This window comes from Lonchura striata, chromosome 14 (assembly GCF_050655825.1).
Source record: "Lonchura striata isolate lonStrDom1 chromosome 14, ASM5065582v1, whole genome shotgun sequence".
In the NCBI taxonomy this organism is placed as follows: Eukaryota; Metazoa; Chordata; class Aves; order Passeriformes; family Estrildidae; genus Lonchura; species Lonchura striata.
This window is the reverse complement of record NC_140716.1, coordinates 8,296,263-8,311,978: the sequence shown is the minus strand read 5'-3', so window position 1 is coordinate 8,311,978 and position 15,716 is coordinate 8,296,263. Positions and strand designations below refer to the sequence as shown.

Below are 15,716 nucleotides of genomic sequence, written 5' to 3'. Positions count from 1 at the left end.
CCAGTGTTTCCTACATAACTGGCCCCAACTGGATGTATGATGAAGAGAGTCACAAAATCCCTCCCAAAGCCAAAGTGTCTTTGCCTCAGTTTGAAAGGCCGTGAGAAAACCTCCATTGTGCAAAAAGCTTAGGGAAGAAGATATCTTATGGAGAGGTCCTGCTCCTGGACCCCACCAGGCTCTCCTCTGGGTTCCTCCTCCACAAAATACACCCCCAGCAGCCCAGGTCTGCAGGAAGGACAAGGAGTGAACAGCACTGAGGGGAAAGGATGAGGTGACCAAGAAGACAGAAAAGGATAAAGACAGAACAATCAAGGAAAAAAAAAATCAATGCTGGAGCTTTACAGACTCAAAAAGGAAAGGGGAAAAAAAACTACTGGAATGGAATTGAGGAAAAACAAACATACAGAGTGAAATAAAAGAAGATAGAACAACACAAGCCAAAATATGAAAACAAACCACAGATTAAGAGCTAATAATGTTATCATGATGGACAAGCATCTATCACAACATCCCATCACAGTTCTAACTCCAGTGACCTGCAGGGTGGGGGTATCCTGCCCTTTGCCAGGCTTTGCCCAGGGCCACCTCCTCCACTGGCCACAGGTAAACTTCCAGGGTGATTTTAACATCCAGCTGGTGAGCAAACATGGCCCCGTGCAACCACTTTGTACATCAGAACTGACAGGTCATTCTAGTGCACTCATAGTATCAAGTTAAAACAGCAAGCCCAATACACACTCCCTCTACTATAAAAATGGCTTAATTTGAGGGAAGATGGAACTTCGTGCTATTTTCCCACCATAACTAGGCTTTTTTTTTTTTCTTTTGCAGAATGATCTCTAAGCTCTCATTACCGCTGGTCTAAAACATTTATTCCTGCCCACTCAAATCTGCCAAAAGAGAAATGAATCATATGTCAATAAAACTTGGGGTCCTGAACATGTGCTTCAGAATTCGCTTTAGCGGCGAAATATGCGACTGTGAGCCCAGCTACAGCGAGGCCTGCCAACTTCATTCATGGTAATTAAGCAAAGCCACACACATTTCAGGAGATATTTAAGGAGTGCAGAGTGTTCCTATGGGGACTGGACTTAAGGGCCTTTCCATGAGCAGCCACTGCGTTTCAGAAAAGCAATAATTACCCTGCAAGAGAAAGCCTCCCAGAACCACCAAGGATAAAGAATTTGGCAATACCTGCACTGACATTTTCCACAAGGAGTCCTTCTGCCTAGCTGCTGGCTCTGATGATGCATCAGGCAGCAGCTCTGCCGTGCCTCCGCTCTGGGCTCGATCCCCCGCGCGCGGATCCAGGCTCATAAAGTGCCTCTGTGCAGGCACAGCCTCCTGCCCAAGCCCTGGCACCAGGCACTTTGCAGCTCTGGCTGCTCAGGCTGGGAGGACAGCCTGCTGCCCAGCTGTGCTGGGGTTCTCTGTGCTGGCAGGGAGCAGGACAGTGCAGCACAGCACCTCCTTACACCAAGGGAATGCTCTGCTCGCTCACTCACAGCACCCCATGAGCTGGCCAGGAAGATATTCCTCCAACAACGAGGAGCTGTACATCCCATCAGGCTCCAGCTCCCAGAGGAGCCAAGAGTTGTTGGCTGTAGAAGCTGGACCATGCCCCACCTGGGAGAAGCTCCCTGTCCCTGCTGACACTGCACACACCAGAAGATTCCTGGCTTTCCCCACCTCGTGCAGCTCACAGGTGCTGGCACAGCCCTGCACCAAGGCAGGCTCCAGCTCTGGGATGAGGGAACTCGGTGTGATGGCGGGACAAGGACCTGGCTCCTGACTTTTATCAGCACACTCTGTGTCAATGGCTTCCAGGTGGAGACAGCAAGTGCAAAGCAGATGCTCATCTCAGCTCCTGTCATCTGGCCACTTTCTCTGCTCTTTCACAATGCCTGCTGCCCTCCCACTCCCACCAGTATGAAAAGAAAACTTCTCCACAGCTCCTGCCATCTGGATTCACTTTCCTCCATCTCATGATGTTTCTGTCTATAAATTCTACATAAAAAAAATCACATATTTTTTGTCTTCCATCTTCACATATCAAGTCTATGACTGTCTGTGTTTATCTCCCTCCTGTTACTGCTTTTCCAAGCACTGCTTCAGCCTTTTCTCCTGTGGCTGTGGGGTGCTGCCAGCTGCTGCTCTGTGTCACAGCCTCAGACTGGCCAATTTTCCTGACTAAAGATCAGAACTGCACCACAGTGATTTCTGCTGCTCTCCAGGATCCAAGGACACCTTCTGCAAAATAAAATGCAACTGCATGTAGATATTTATTTTTTGTCCCTGTCTATCAGCATCTCTCAACACAAAGCACACTTCAGCAGGCTCAGGTTCAATCCAACAAGAAACTGATAAAGGCTGTCTGTCCCTCAGCTAATCAAGCAAAAAAGTAAGAAGTATAAAAAAAAATTGTCAACATGTCAAATCTATCATTCTACAGGCAGAAGGTTCCAACTAGTACTAAAAAATCCCTCAGAAATTTCTAGCACAAACATCACTGTTATTGAAAGATATTAAAATGTATTTTTTCAAAGCAATAAGCTTTGTTTTACTTCTTCCAGGATTTATCTTAACCCTTTGATCACTTAATTTAATCACTACCAGGATGAAAGATGCCTTACTCAGCTTTAAAAATTTTATCATTGAGAAAATATGGGAAGATGATGCCAAACATCATCCCTGGATGTTCTGTACAAGCACTGCTGATCCCTTTACAGTTGCAGTCTGCCAGCTGAGGTAAAACCAGCAAAAAGGTATGAAAGGGCCACTTTACTGATCAAAGTGTGGAGCAATTTTTGCCTAAGTTTTTCCATATGATAGCAAGGGAATAAATGCAAAAGGCTTTTGAGCCTGTGCATTCAAATGGAGTTTTGTCTTTCTCCTTCCCTTTATAAATACCAGAAATGCCAACTTCTGCATAAATAATTTCTCTTGAATGCTGGTGAAGCAGACAGCACTGCTGAAAACAGCAGCAGCTTTCAATGAAACTTTGGAGAGGGGGAAAGGAAGAGCTGGCTCTGAGCTTGGCACATGAAGGCAGAGATGATCTTTTCTAATCAAGGTCTGTATTAGCTGTGGAATGAGTCCATGTTACTCATAAAGAGATGCAAAATACAGAGAAGTATTTATCATGCAGAAGTAGGGGGAGAAGCAAAACTGCATGATGGAAACCACAGGAGGATAGTGGGATGCAAGGACATGTCCTACATAAACACATGTTCAGGGACCCCGTGATTTTGACTTGTGCACAACTTCTAAAACTTTCCTTTCTTGCCTGAACATTGTTGAAGCTAATCTCACAACACTCCAGTTTCAGGAAATCCAGCTGGCTCTCCTGCAGTTACCTGGAGCCCTGATCCTCCTCCCCTTTGTACAGTGCAGCAGGTCTGAGCAAGAGAGTAAAGTGCTCCCAGCTCTGCATACACAGAGGGGGCAGAACAAAGCCACAACCCAGCTGGCTTCACTTCCAAAAACTCCTTGGGGTATTCCCCTTCCACAAAGGTCTGATGAGAAATTTCCACTCCAGATCAGACTCTTGAACCCACATGTAAAACAGGATTGAGGCTCATTTACTGCTCATTTCATCCAGCATCTCTGCCTATGGCACCCTTTGTGAACACCTAAAAATCAAAGAAAAAGTGAACCATCCAACTGGGTTTAATTCAGTAAAGACTCCTTGGAAATTGCAATTTGTGAGCTGGAAAGGAACTGGGAAAGGCAAGCTTGTTACACCAATCTTGTGTTGTATTCCTGTCCTTAGTAAAACATTTGAGAGCTGTTCACACGATGTTCTCTTGGTTTTTCACAGGGTTCCGTGCCTCTAGCTCTGTGGGTGATACCACTGGTGCCAAGTTTGGTAACCACCATTCCTGGCTGCAAAGCTCAGATCTTTCCACTAACAGCCCTTTCCTGAGAACAGAGGTGAAAGCACACAGACCCAGTGATCTCTTCCCAGCCCTCTGAATGGCTGAAATGCCCAAAATGCATGCAACATCCCACTTGCATCAGGCAAATATTTATGGCAAATTTAGTTCTTTCAGGGACCTGATGAAAACAAATCTACCACTCCTTTGCAGATTGTTGCTTATGCATTATAGCACAGGTCTGGGTAGATTTCATCTTCTACATGTTTTATTGAATCAAATCATTACTGGCACCAGCAGTTCCCCTCATGTCCTCAGAGCACAGGAATGACCTAGGTGGGACAGTGCCACAGCATTTCTGAGAATGGATGCAGGTCACTGCAGTTACAAGAAACACCTTCCCAAAGGTGCAGACTTACAGAGCAGTCTTGAGTTGTCCTCGTTTAAGCTGACACAGGATCTTTGCTCATGACTACGAAAAACAGCTTCTCTACCTCACACTGTTAGTGAAAAAACAAGGCACAGGCCCACATAATCCCAACCCAGCAGATGCTGTGTTAACAAGATGACAATTACTAATTAGAAACAGCATTACTTGCCAACAGGCAAAGGAACCACACACACACACACATGAAAACCCCCAAAACAGCAAGAAAAACTGTGGCAATAATCTGATAAATTCTGTTACCTGAGAACTAGGCACAAGGGCTTTCCACCAGTGTCCACCTTTCACAAGGTCTACATCACTCAAGGGCATTGACACTTTGCCAATAACACAATGGCGTGAGAATTTGTCAAAATCCACTACAGTTAAAAGCAGAGTTCTTCTCTGGGCTTCTAAAAAGGGGATTTCAAATGTGTACCTCTCCTCAAACACTGGGTTCTGCGTTTTGCGTTTCACTCCAGTCTGCTTGGAGTTCTTCTGATCAGGAAGAAGGCAGATCTTCACATAGGGGTTGGAGTGAGCCATGTCTTGCCTTGAACCATCGTAAGAAATTGGGGGAGGCAGATCTTTAGCCTCAATGACTCGCACTATTAGATAATTATGCAACAGATCATACTGTGTGCTAAAATGCAGCATGCCCAGCTGGTACTTGGACAAGATCTCCTCGTCTGTCAAGGAGTCCATGTCATCACTATTTGAGTCAAGAGAGTACAGCCTTGGTTCAAATTTTCTAAAATAGTCATCTGGGGTGTAGGTTTTTCGCAGGATAGTTGGCTGAACTATTTCTTTCTTAGCTCCTATTATTCCAAACTCGATGGGTTTGATGTCAATTAGTGGAGAACTTGGCCTCCTCGACTCCAGACCTGAATGAGACAAACACACAAACGTGATTGTTAGAAACACTAAAGTTACAGGTGCAGCTATTCTGTGTCTGTGCAGTGCCAGGCTCCACAGTGAGGCTTTTCCCCTCTGCCCTGCCAACAATAAGCAGCACCCTCAGCCATGCTGAAGCACAAGCTGGCCTGCACTTCTCCCTCCCTGTCCACCTGCAGTTGTGCACCATGCTCGTCCTTCAGCAAGAAAAGCAGGGCTGGCCCCTTCCACTGTGCTCCTGCAAACCAGGACGAGATTTTAATCAGTGTGCCTTCAACTGGACTTGGTTCCCTGTCCAAAAGATGAAAGAGCAAGCACTAGAGTTTGATTTTCTCCCCCACAAGAATTCATCAGCGGTGGAAGGACGGCCTTACTCGAAATGCGCCGCGTGAGGCTGTAAGTGGACCGTGATGTATCTGAGGACGACCGCCTTCTGTCAGGGGAAACATCCTGCAGAGTGGGAGGCAGCTCGCTGATTGCATTATCAGAGTCTCCATCTTTGTCCTCATTTTGGCTGCTTATCCTGTTAGAATGAGAGACCTTTGGATGATTCAACCCAGTACAAGGAGTATATGCAGAATAACAACGTGTTCTGGCATTCTGGGGTGCTCGTCCCTCCATGCTGTGGCTACCTCCTGATCAGTCTGGTAAGCAAAAGGCTGAGCACCTGACTTCAGACCTAAGCAAAAAACACATTCTTCACCTTTCTGCCTGTCTTTCAAACAGTTTTATCAGTACTAGAGCATGACACAGACCACTAAGGCACATATAACTCAGATGTTGATCAGAAATATTATACTTCTCTCTAAGGAAAAAAAAATCAAACCAAAACCCCACAAACATCAGATTACTACTGTAATTCACAGCTACACTTTGGAAGAACATACTTCACTAGGAAAGAACCAGTACAGAAAATCACCATGCTCACGTATCCCAAATCAACCACACGCCTCCTGGTAAAACACTGCAGGTTTGCCAGTAAAGTTTCAAAACTTGATCTTACAGACACAATTAATTATTTGCTATTTACTGGCATGCCCTTTTTAATATTTGGCTGCTTTTTATCCACTTCCACAAACCAGATGTGGTTCTCAGCAGACAATAATTATACTGCCCAGAGATCTGGTGTGAGCAGGAAATTTGGCAGGATCGAAATGACAAAGCAAGTTTTGTAGCATCTTGGAGAAGACTCCACAGAAGGCTGGTATCAAAAAAAGTCCACATAGATACATTTAAACAAACTGAAAGGGGAGTTACATGTACACACAAGTTGTTTTTATATAAAACAATATTCTGGTTAAAAACTCCAACACATCCCGGCTTCAGTGGCTCCTGAAAGCAGTGAGGATCTCCCAACTTTGGCTGAAAGCAGGGTAGGAGCAGACAGTAACAACTGCAGGAGGTAAAGCCTGCAGCTGTGTGCTCAGAGGGGAGTGCTGCTGATGGAAATGGAATCACACAATGGGTCCATGACTTGTGGTGCATCCTGCAAAACAGCCAGGCCACCAGGCAGAAAACAGCAGCAGATCACAGGAAAGCATCAGCACCAAATGAGCAAAGCAAAGGGGAATTCTGTGTGAATTTTGCTTCCAAGCCACCCTTCCCGTGTGCACAACTCAGCTATATAAATGAAGTATATTGAATCATTTTCATTAGTAACCAATGACTGGTGCAGAGCAATTGATATATTCTACAAAAAGCAGTAAACTTGCATAAAAGCCCAACAAGCATTAAGAAAACAAGCCAACCCCCCAGACCAACTGGAAATTCTTATCCAAGCCACAAAGTTCACAGCAGGATCCATGCAAATTTCACCAAGTCGAACCCACACAACTCATCCACACTAAAAAACAAATTCTGTTAATAATCAAAACCCAACCCTCTGCTAAAAGGGGCAGACAATATTTGCACAGCTCTGCAGCCCATTAAAGGCAGCCCAAACCATACAGTTTGATATATAATCAGTACTTGGAACACAAATAGCTTTTTCATGCCTAAATGCAGGTCCACACAATCACAGGTGGCATTTGGATATGCCTGTGTTTGAGAAGCAAATGCACAGAACAAGGCAGGGTGAAAAGGGAATCAGGAAGAGAGGCATTAAGGATGTTCTACAATGGGTAAACGTAATAGTGAGTTAATAACATACAGATGACCTTTAGTAAGGAAATTGCTGCTGAGCCACAATAATTTTTCCTCAAATAAACTTTGGCTCTGGTTAAAGCAGCTCTGTTTCTGTTTAATCTGAACCTTTGGAAAGAGGAGTCATGTCCTGATTTCAATTCAGTCTCACAGCATGCACTGTTTATCTTTGGGGTTTGTAGAATATTCCATAACAAGCAGCTCAAACATCCACCCTCATTCCCAGGCCATTTCTGCAAGGACCAGGATGGAAGTGCTCCTCATGAAATAACAAGAAGTTACCCTGCACTCAGGTCATTGCAACTGGACTTGCAGGAAGGTTTGTTTGGTTGTTGTTTTTTTTTCCTAAGCTGCCACTGCCAAAAAATAAGAAAGTGAGAAAAATCCATATTCTCCCAAGAGGAAGGGCTTAAACTTGAGCTTTATTGTCCACTCCTGAATTTCCAGGACAATTAAGTGCCTCAGAGCTGCTAAAGGGAAAATCTAGGGCCAAAATATAAAGGATGGGTCATTAACCATGGGCATTTATATGTTTACTCATTCACCAATGAGGACCATAAAAACACTTTTCCCCTGGGGAGTGGGTAGGAAGGTGAGGAAGGCACAAATTGCATTCTCCATCACACCAATGTCTCAGGCCCGTGAAGAACAGGCAAGATGGAAAGACCTCAGCTGAAAACATAGATCTATTTTTAAAACACTCAGGCTGCAAGCAGGGAATACAATAAATTGATTTGTTCCCAAATTCAATGTACACGTCTAAATGTAAAATAAGGTGATGTCAAACCTGTTTTTCATTGTAGGGGTTTCCACAAAACCCCCCTCTCCATAAATAAAAGAGGGAAAAACAAAAAGGGGGTTCAACTGGTATACACAGATCTCTGAGGTCTTAAAAACATTAAAAACCTTATTCTAAGAACAAGTCCAAATTCTTACTCTGAATAACTAACTCCTCTAACTCCAGAGATCATTCCCTACATCCAAAAATGCATATACAGATATAAAAATATAAGATCAACACAGTGAAAACAGAGTCAACATGGGATCATTTCCACCTTAAACATGCACACAAAAAGCTTGGGTCTCCTATTTGTCAGCAAACAAAAGATACCAAATCTCACTCCTGCCTTTTATTTTCTTTTCCTCTTCATCTTCCAGACCCTTGTTGCTCTACAGGCTCATTTTCTCTCCCTCTCCTCTCAGTCACATCTCCTTAGGGAGAAGTAGAGGACCTATCTCCCCTCATCTTAAGTCAGTCCTCCTCACTTAATTTTTGTGCTCCCTCACAATTTTCCAGCAAAATCCCCCTGGAAGCACAGAGCATCATCACATTGCCTGGCACCACTCTGGGGCCGTGCCAGCTCAAGAGGAGCCCACGGCATTTTCAAGCAAGCAAAGCCTCATCTCCAGGTTATACATCAAAGTGTCAACAGGCATCCTTGGGGACCAGAGGAGAGGGTGACTTCAGTGCCCCTGAGGCGTGGCAGCATCCAGGTCTCCTGGCAGAGCAAAGCCACTTCTGTGCTGTGTCCCCCTCTTGGTGCCTGCTGCCCCTCCCAGGCTTCACCTCTGGGAACTCACGGAGCAGAACAGGGAGACCCTAACTGCACCAAACCACCTGGAGCTGCAGGGAAAGATGGAAAAATGGCCTGGGCTGGGGTCACAGGGACCCCTCCCAGGGCTGTGAGCATCTGTGGGTGAAGTATAAATTGCAAAGTGAAGAACTGGGCTGTTTTTCACCAAAGAGTGTCATCCTCTGCTTGTGGCCATCCCATGAAGTTACTGTAGGAGCATTCAGATGGAGCAGGACCAGGAGAAACATCACAGGCTGGAGAGAGTCCATGGAGTCCAAAGGTCTCCACGTTCTCTGCTCGTGGCAAAGTCCAACTCATCTGCAAACCAACAAATATCTGAAATTTGAGATAATAAGAACAGGGCTTCAGCACTCATGCCAGCCCTTTAGCCAGACAGAAGAATCCCAGAGTCAAAAACTACACCCTGGTACAACCACTCCACACCCCAAAACACACTTCTGCTGCTCAGCATACCAGAGAAGCTCTGAATCACCCTCTCACCACAAGCCCAGCTACTTGTTCCCAAGGTGTAATTGCTCCTGCACCAATCTTTTCACGTCCAATACTGCAGCCTCATCACTGTGCTCTCCTGTGCGTGATGCTTTCCTATTTAGCATTGATTTTGTTTCCATTCCCCATTAATTGCAGGTGAATCAGTTTCTGAGCATATATCAGACTCTTAAATATGCTGCTCCACTTCTACAAACCACTCTAACACATCCTGAACAGCTCTATTTTTATTGCTTCAGTATTAATTACCATCCTGTTCTACCTGAATTTGAAAGAGTGCATGGACAAGACTGCGATTTAAACGTGAGAAAATTTATTTCATGCAGCACCAAGACCCCTCCAGAGCTGACACAGAGTAACAGCACATACTCACAGGAGTAGATAAAATTACCTGAGTGCCTCAGTGCCCAGGTACCAAAGTCTGAGCATCACACAATGCACTGTGCAGGCCTCTTCTGTGCCACAAGTTCTGGACACAGTCTGTGTCCATCAAATGGTCTGCTCCACAAAGCCCAGCCCAGCTGACAAGGCAGCACTAAACCACCAGAGAGCTCTGCTCCCTTCTTGGCTTCACTACTGCCTCCAAGGGTCACCTCTGTCTGCAGATTTCTGACTGAGAGGGAGTAAAGAGGGGAGACTTCACTGACTTCCTTTGTAGTGGATGTGCAAACATACCAATCAAAGCTCCAGATAAGACCTGGTGCTGTGGTTCTTTAATGATTTGGAAGAAATTCTGAAGAGTACTATGGTGATGCAGGAGATCAAGTCCTGCTAAATGAAACTTTAAATGAATTTCTCCTTCAGAGCACATGGCAGCTATGCCTTTCATCTGCCTATATGATAACCACCTTCACGCTAGGATAAGAAAGTATTTCTAAACAACCTCATCAGCATTTCAGCCAAGTTGAAGTGCTCCAGAGGTTGGTCCATTTGAAGAGGAAACAGGACTGCAGATGAAAGGCATCTTTAGAGAAGGGGACACAGCTGTCCTTGTTATGCCAGCTTACAAAACAACTTCTGTCTTACCCATCAAAAACAGTTTTTACAAAGACTAACCTTGCTATCTGAGTTAACAGAGCTGCCCTTTTTCACCATGCCAGGAGAAGCCTGCATTCCCACCCTCAGGAGGTTCCTGCTCTCTAAGTGGCATTCTCTGAATGTCCCATTGCAATTCATATCAATACTCTCATCACAGCTGAGCAGTCCTACTCCTTGGGTAAAGCTAGGAAATCATGCATCTAAACTTACAGCCAGGCTGGAGTTTGAGCAGGAAAAGGTCCCAGGATTTCAACTTCATCTTCATTTGTTTGACAACAGCTACAGTCAAAACACTTCTGACAACAATTCCTGCAAGTCCATCGGCACAGCAAGAGATCCGAGATCCGAGCGAGCAGACCCTGGAGCCATTGCAAACCAAAGTACAAGATTACAACCCATCAATAGCTATTGAGAAAAAACACTCAGCTGTGTTTGTGTTTCTGCAACAGAACATTAAGAACTATATTTATTTCATCTATACCAACAAACAAGTGCTATGCAGTTACCAGCCCAACCCCACTGATGCCATAACAAGGCAGGAAAATAAGCATTCTCTGCAGGTATTTTCCTCTCTAGTAGCAATGTATTATTATGTAGGTTGGCAAGAGGGTGATTTACAAAGCACTATGGCACAGCAATATGCTGGAGTGGAAACATGCCTATTCCTCCACACACATCAACAATCTAATAGGTCAGCAAATATACAACAGAAGGAATTAAAAACAGAAGGTAAGTGAAAGCATCAAATTAATCCAGCAAGGATCTATTTAATTAACACAGCAATGTGAACACACTTCATCCCTGTAGATGTACCAGTAACATTTGTACAATCCATACACATGGAGCATTACAGCCCAACAAACTCACCACAAAAATGGATTAGCCAGAGCACACTATCCTCATGCTTCTGCTCTGCTGCCATGATTAATTTAATGAAGAGCCTTCAATGATATTTTTTAGAAGACTCGACCCAGAGAAATCTCTCCTGTCTTAGGTGTCTGTGGTGGCACTGGCAGCACCACTTGTACCAGCGTTGTGTCAGCTCCCCATCGGAGCAGCAGCAGCACACTGTAGCCCCATTTCCATGCCACCTCCCCACTTTAAAGCTCTGCTTTGAGAGGAGCAGACAGCCAAAACTCAGCTCATTTCCCACCCACACCAGCCCCAAGTGCTGCTGTTCATGGGAGGGCTCATTCAGCAGCACAAGGGCACTGCTCTTTGACATGGTCGGACACAGGCAGCTGCAGGGGCACAGCACCAGCACCCAGGGCCAAACTGCTCTGCAGCTCTATGTGACCTTGAAATGCTCCTGAGAAACTGAAGAAATAAAGTGTATGAGACATTCTCCATAGTTATCTCCCCAAAATACTCGAGACATTTGCAGCATTCATGAGTGTGGACCATGCGGAGGGGTTTCCTCAGAGGAACCTGATCTGCAGAGATTTCATAGGAACATGGCTTTTTGCTAAAGAAAAACACATTTTTTTTTTCCATAAACAAAATCTGGGCACTGCAAACCAAAAAATTACCAGCCCAAAATGCAGTCCATTACTTATATCTAGAACATCAGTAAAGAGTCAGAAAACACGAGACAATCCCCTCAGGATGGAGCAAGGAGACAGAGCAGGGAGTGAATCATCAGATTAACTCACCTCATTTATTGGTTCCAACTGTCCTTTTAGACATCCAAGATGAAGCAAAGGGGAACAAAATGAAAAAGACAAAAACAAGTTAGCAATGCTCAAACAACTTTAAATTTTCTGCCATGACATGCCCCAGTCTGGGATGAGTTTGAATTTCTGGCAAGACAGTACCTTGTAGATGTTAGAGGAAGGAGAGGTCTGATGGGGCATCATCTTCTGCCATTTCCAATCCTTCCCACCAAAGGTCCTTCTGCTCCCCCTTTCCCACAAGCAAAACTCCCAAACCCATTCTGAAGCATGAAAATCCTGCTCATTGCTTCTTGCTAATGGGTATCACATGCAACCACTTATTTTGTTTTCTTTAGTAACCTGTCTCTAATTGCAGCAACTACTTGCTGCTGACAGCAAACCATATCCAAATTTTTCAGTGGAAAAAAAAGGCTTTTCTCCACATTCAGCCCATATCAATGGAGTTCCAATGCCAACTCATTAAAAAAAAAAAAAAAATTCTAGGTAGGGCTACAAACTGAATACTCTCTATTGCACACACATCTCTGGGCACCTTCAGCCTCATCCTCAGATGTGACTTGAAGAACACAAAAGGTAGAAGTTAAAGGCTTGATTGTCATGCTCCCATTCAAAAATCTGCACTGCAGCCACCTCCCCCAAGCCACAGAGGAAATCTACAGCAAAGGAAGAAGGCATCACAAACCAGTTTTTTATTCACAAAGCCATTCTTGAAACATTTTTTATATAGATATAATGGATCCATTTCCTTTGGAGACTCACTAGCATTTCTGATACCTGCTGAAATGTCTTAAATTGCATTCCCTTGACATGTCTAAAAGTTTCCTATTTGTCCTGGCTGTCTTTTTATAGTGGGAATTCCTTAAAAAAACCAAAAAAACAACTTAAACCAATACAAAACCACAGAACAAAGCAATACAAAAAAAAAAAAAAAACCCACAAAAAAACTCAATCCTACTCTTCCAAATGTAGAAATTGGTTCCTAGCTTTATGCTCATGACATGATACGAGCAGCCTTTTCTGAAGAAGCTGAGATGCAGAAGTTGCCTTTAGTTCCAAGAACTCTTCCATGGACCACGTTTTGGTGCAATCCTTCCTTTTAAACTTCTTGGAAGCCGGTACTTGTCAAAAAGGCCACCACTTGTTAGGAGCAGTTAAAAGACTAGAAGAGCTGTGGTGCAATGAGACAAGGCAGTGATTACAAATACCCATGGGCCAACTGTTTAAGAAAATGCTAAATGGTTAAAAGGGCTTTATCATTCCTTATTAATGCAAAGTTGCAGCCAAAGCTCCAGTGGTTTAGCAGGGCTGCAAGGAGGATATTTCAATGGCTCTAACACAAAGCAGCTGGAGCGGTGCCATGCCATCGAACGCCGAGCACGTCACGCAAAGAGAGGGCTTTTCCAAAGGGTCCCCAGGGACACAGAGGGCTCCCAGCCAACAGCCCTCCTGGCCACCACGGTCACAGCCCGTGTGCCACCAGCCCCGAGGGCACACAGCCATCCCGCAGCACCGCGACACTGAGCCTGTGGCCACCCCAAATGGGAGGCAGGGGCAAGAACCGAGTGTGGTAGTGCTGAAGAGGTAAACAAGTCAACAGCAGGGCTGAAATGCAGGGGCCCATGGCAGGAAAGCAAACACGAGCACCTGCTCGCCCACCTGGCTCGCAGAGGGCACGAGGGGCAGGGCCTGGGGAAGGATGCTGGCACTGGGGCATCCCCGGAGCGTGGCAGCTGCCATGTGCTCAGCAACCCCTGGAGAACGGCTCAGTCTCCAGGGCCAGGGAGGCACCAGCACGCTCTGCCACGTCATCCCAATTGGCCGAGCAGAGAACAAGCCAGATGGGAGTCTCCAGCCACGAGTGAACCCTCATCAAGGGTGAGGTTGGGGGCAGGGCTCCATCTCCACAACCTGCTGCAGGGCCCCTGGGTGGGGGCTACATGCTCCAGGTTAGCAGAGCCGCCAATCCCAGCCAGGTCCTCAGAGCAGTGACAACAAACCACCGTGGAAGTACCCCCAGGGATGCTGCAGCAGGCTGGGGTCCTCGCTGGTCACAGACCGCGTTTTGCCCCGGGAAAGGCTCACAAGCTCCATCGGCAGTGGACACCGCAGCCTGGGGACAATGCGGTCCCCTCAGTCACGCATCCCCCACCATCCCACCATGACCGAGACGCCGGTGTGGGGATAACGGGGCGTTGCTGATGTCCTGCTGATGCCCGGGTACCCCCCCTTGTACCCACGGGCCCCGACGGCCGTGCTGCTGAAGGCCTGCCCGGCCCCACTCGAGACCCCGCCGAGCCGGGGGGCGCCGGGAGCCCCGAGCCTCGCCGACATCTCGGGCGGGGTCCACCCGCGGCTGTTGCAGCCCGACTCCCGGGACAGCTCCCTCAGCATCCCCGCTACCATCCCGAGCGGGAGGGGACCGCGGGGGGCACGGCGGGGCGGGCGGAGGGGACACGGCCCCGCGGGACGGGGGCACGGGTGGCGTCGGTAGCGGGGTCTCTACCAGCGCCCGCCCGGCTGGAGATGTTCCCCCAGCTCGGGCTCATCGCGAACTGGGCGGCTGCGCTCGGGGCAATGGCTGGGAAGCGGACGGCTCGGGGGTCGCTCAGGGTCTGAGCCAGCCCGACAAGAATTCAGCCGCACAATGCTGGGAGAGCCCATCCATCACGGCGCAGCCCGGGGCTCCCCGCAGCCCAGGGCGCCGGTGCTCCCCGCCCCGCGGGTGCCCTCCACCCGCCGGACCGTGCCCAGCATCTCGGTCTGCCCGCGGGGTTCAGCATCCTCCTCTCTCCAAGAAGTCCTTGTGCGGGATCGGGACCGGCTTCCTCGTCCCCGGGGCCATCCCGCTCCCCCAGCACAGAGAGGCCCGAGGGCTGCTCGCCAGCCCCGCGGGGATCCTCTCCTGCCCCGGTGTCTCGCTAGCAACAGCTGCCGGCCCCGCTCGGCCCCTCGCCGGGGGCTGCCTTCGCCTCCGGGAACTCCTCCCCAGAACTTAACCCGAAGTTGCGCACCTGCACCGGGCGCGGAGCACGGGGGGGGGGGGGGCCCGCCGCGGCACCGCGCCCGTCCCGCCGCCGCCCCGGAGACCCCCCCATCCCCCGGGGATGCCCCCGGCCCGCCGCGCCGCTCCGCACGCACCTGGATGTACGCCATGGCTCCGCGGGGCTCCGCGGGGCTCCGCGGGCGCGCACGGCCCCTCCCGCCGCGCGGCCCCACCCGCGCCGCAGCGCGGCCCCGCCCCGGGCGGGGGCACGGGCCGGCCCGCGGGCGGCGCGGCTCCGCGGAGGCTCCGCGGGGCTCCGCGGGCGGCGCGGGCGCGGGGCCGGCGCGCCGAGCTGGGGCGGCTCCCGCCCGGCCCGGCCCTGCCGCGGAGCCTCCGCGGGCCCGCAACAGGTCCGCCGCAGCGCGGGCGAACACTGACCTCCAGAGGGCCCCGCGCGGAAATTCAGGGATGCCGACCCCTCCTGGCCCCCGGGACGCGGCGCGGGAGGCGCCGCCGCGGGCGAGGCACGGCTGGGCAGCTGCGAGCGGCGGCCGTGGCTGATAAAGCGATTTCACAGCGGCGCTTTCCCGCGAAGAGTTC

At 48.4% G+C, this 15,716-nt stretch overlaps 1 protein-coding gene across 3 annotated transcripts in view; it reads right to left on the bottom strand.

Annotated features, from left to right (window-relative positions):
* SYT17 (synaptotagmin 17) overlaps positions 1-15,388 on the bottom strand; it is a 34,252-nt gene extending 18,864 nt beyond the window's left edge. The window contains exons 1-5 of one of the 3 annotated variants that reach the window (XM_021539806.4): positions 15,272-15,388; positions 12,113-12,130; positions 10,671-10,819; positions 5,571-5,719; positions 4,567-5,186 (exon numbers count right to left, since the gene is read on the bottom strand). In XM_021539806.4, the coding sequence (XP_021395481.1) occupies positions 4,567-5,186; positions 5,571-5,719; positions 10,671-10,819; positions 12,113-12,130; positions 15,272-15,286 (951 nt within the window). In that variant the 5' untranslated portion in view covers positions 15,287-15,388. Of the gene's footprint in view, positions 1-4,566; positions 5,187-5,570; positions 5,720-10,670; positions 10,820-12,112; positions 12,131-12,274; positions 14,315-15,271 lie in introns of those variants that run through there. The other 2 variants (XM_085592337.1, XM_085592336.1) reach the window with 2 other exon arrangements.
* Between the last annotated feature and the right edge of the window lie 328 nt (positions 15,389-15,716).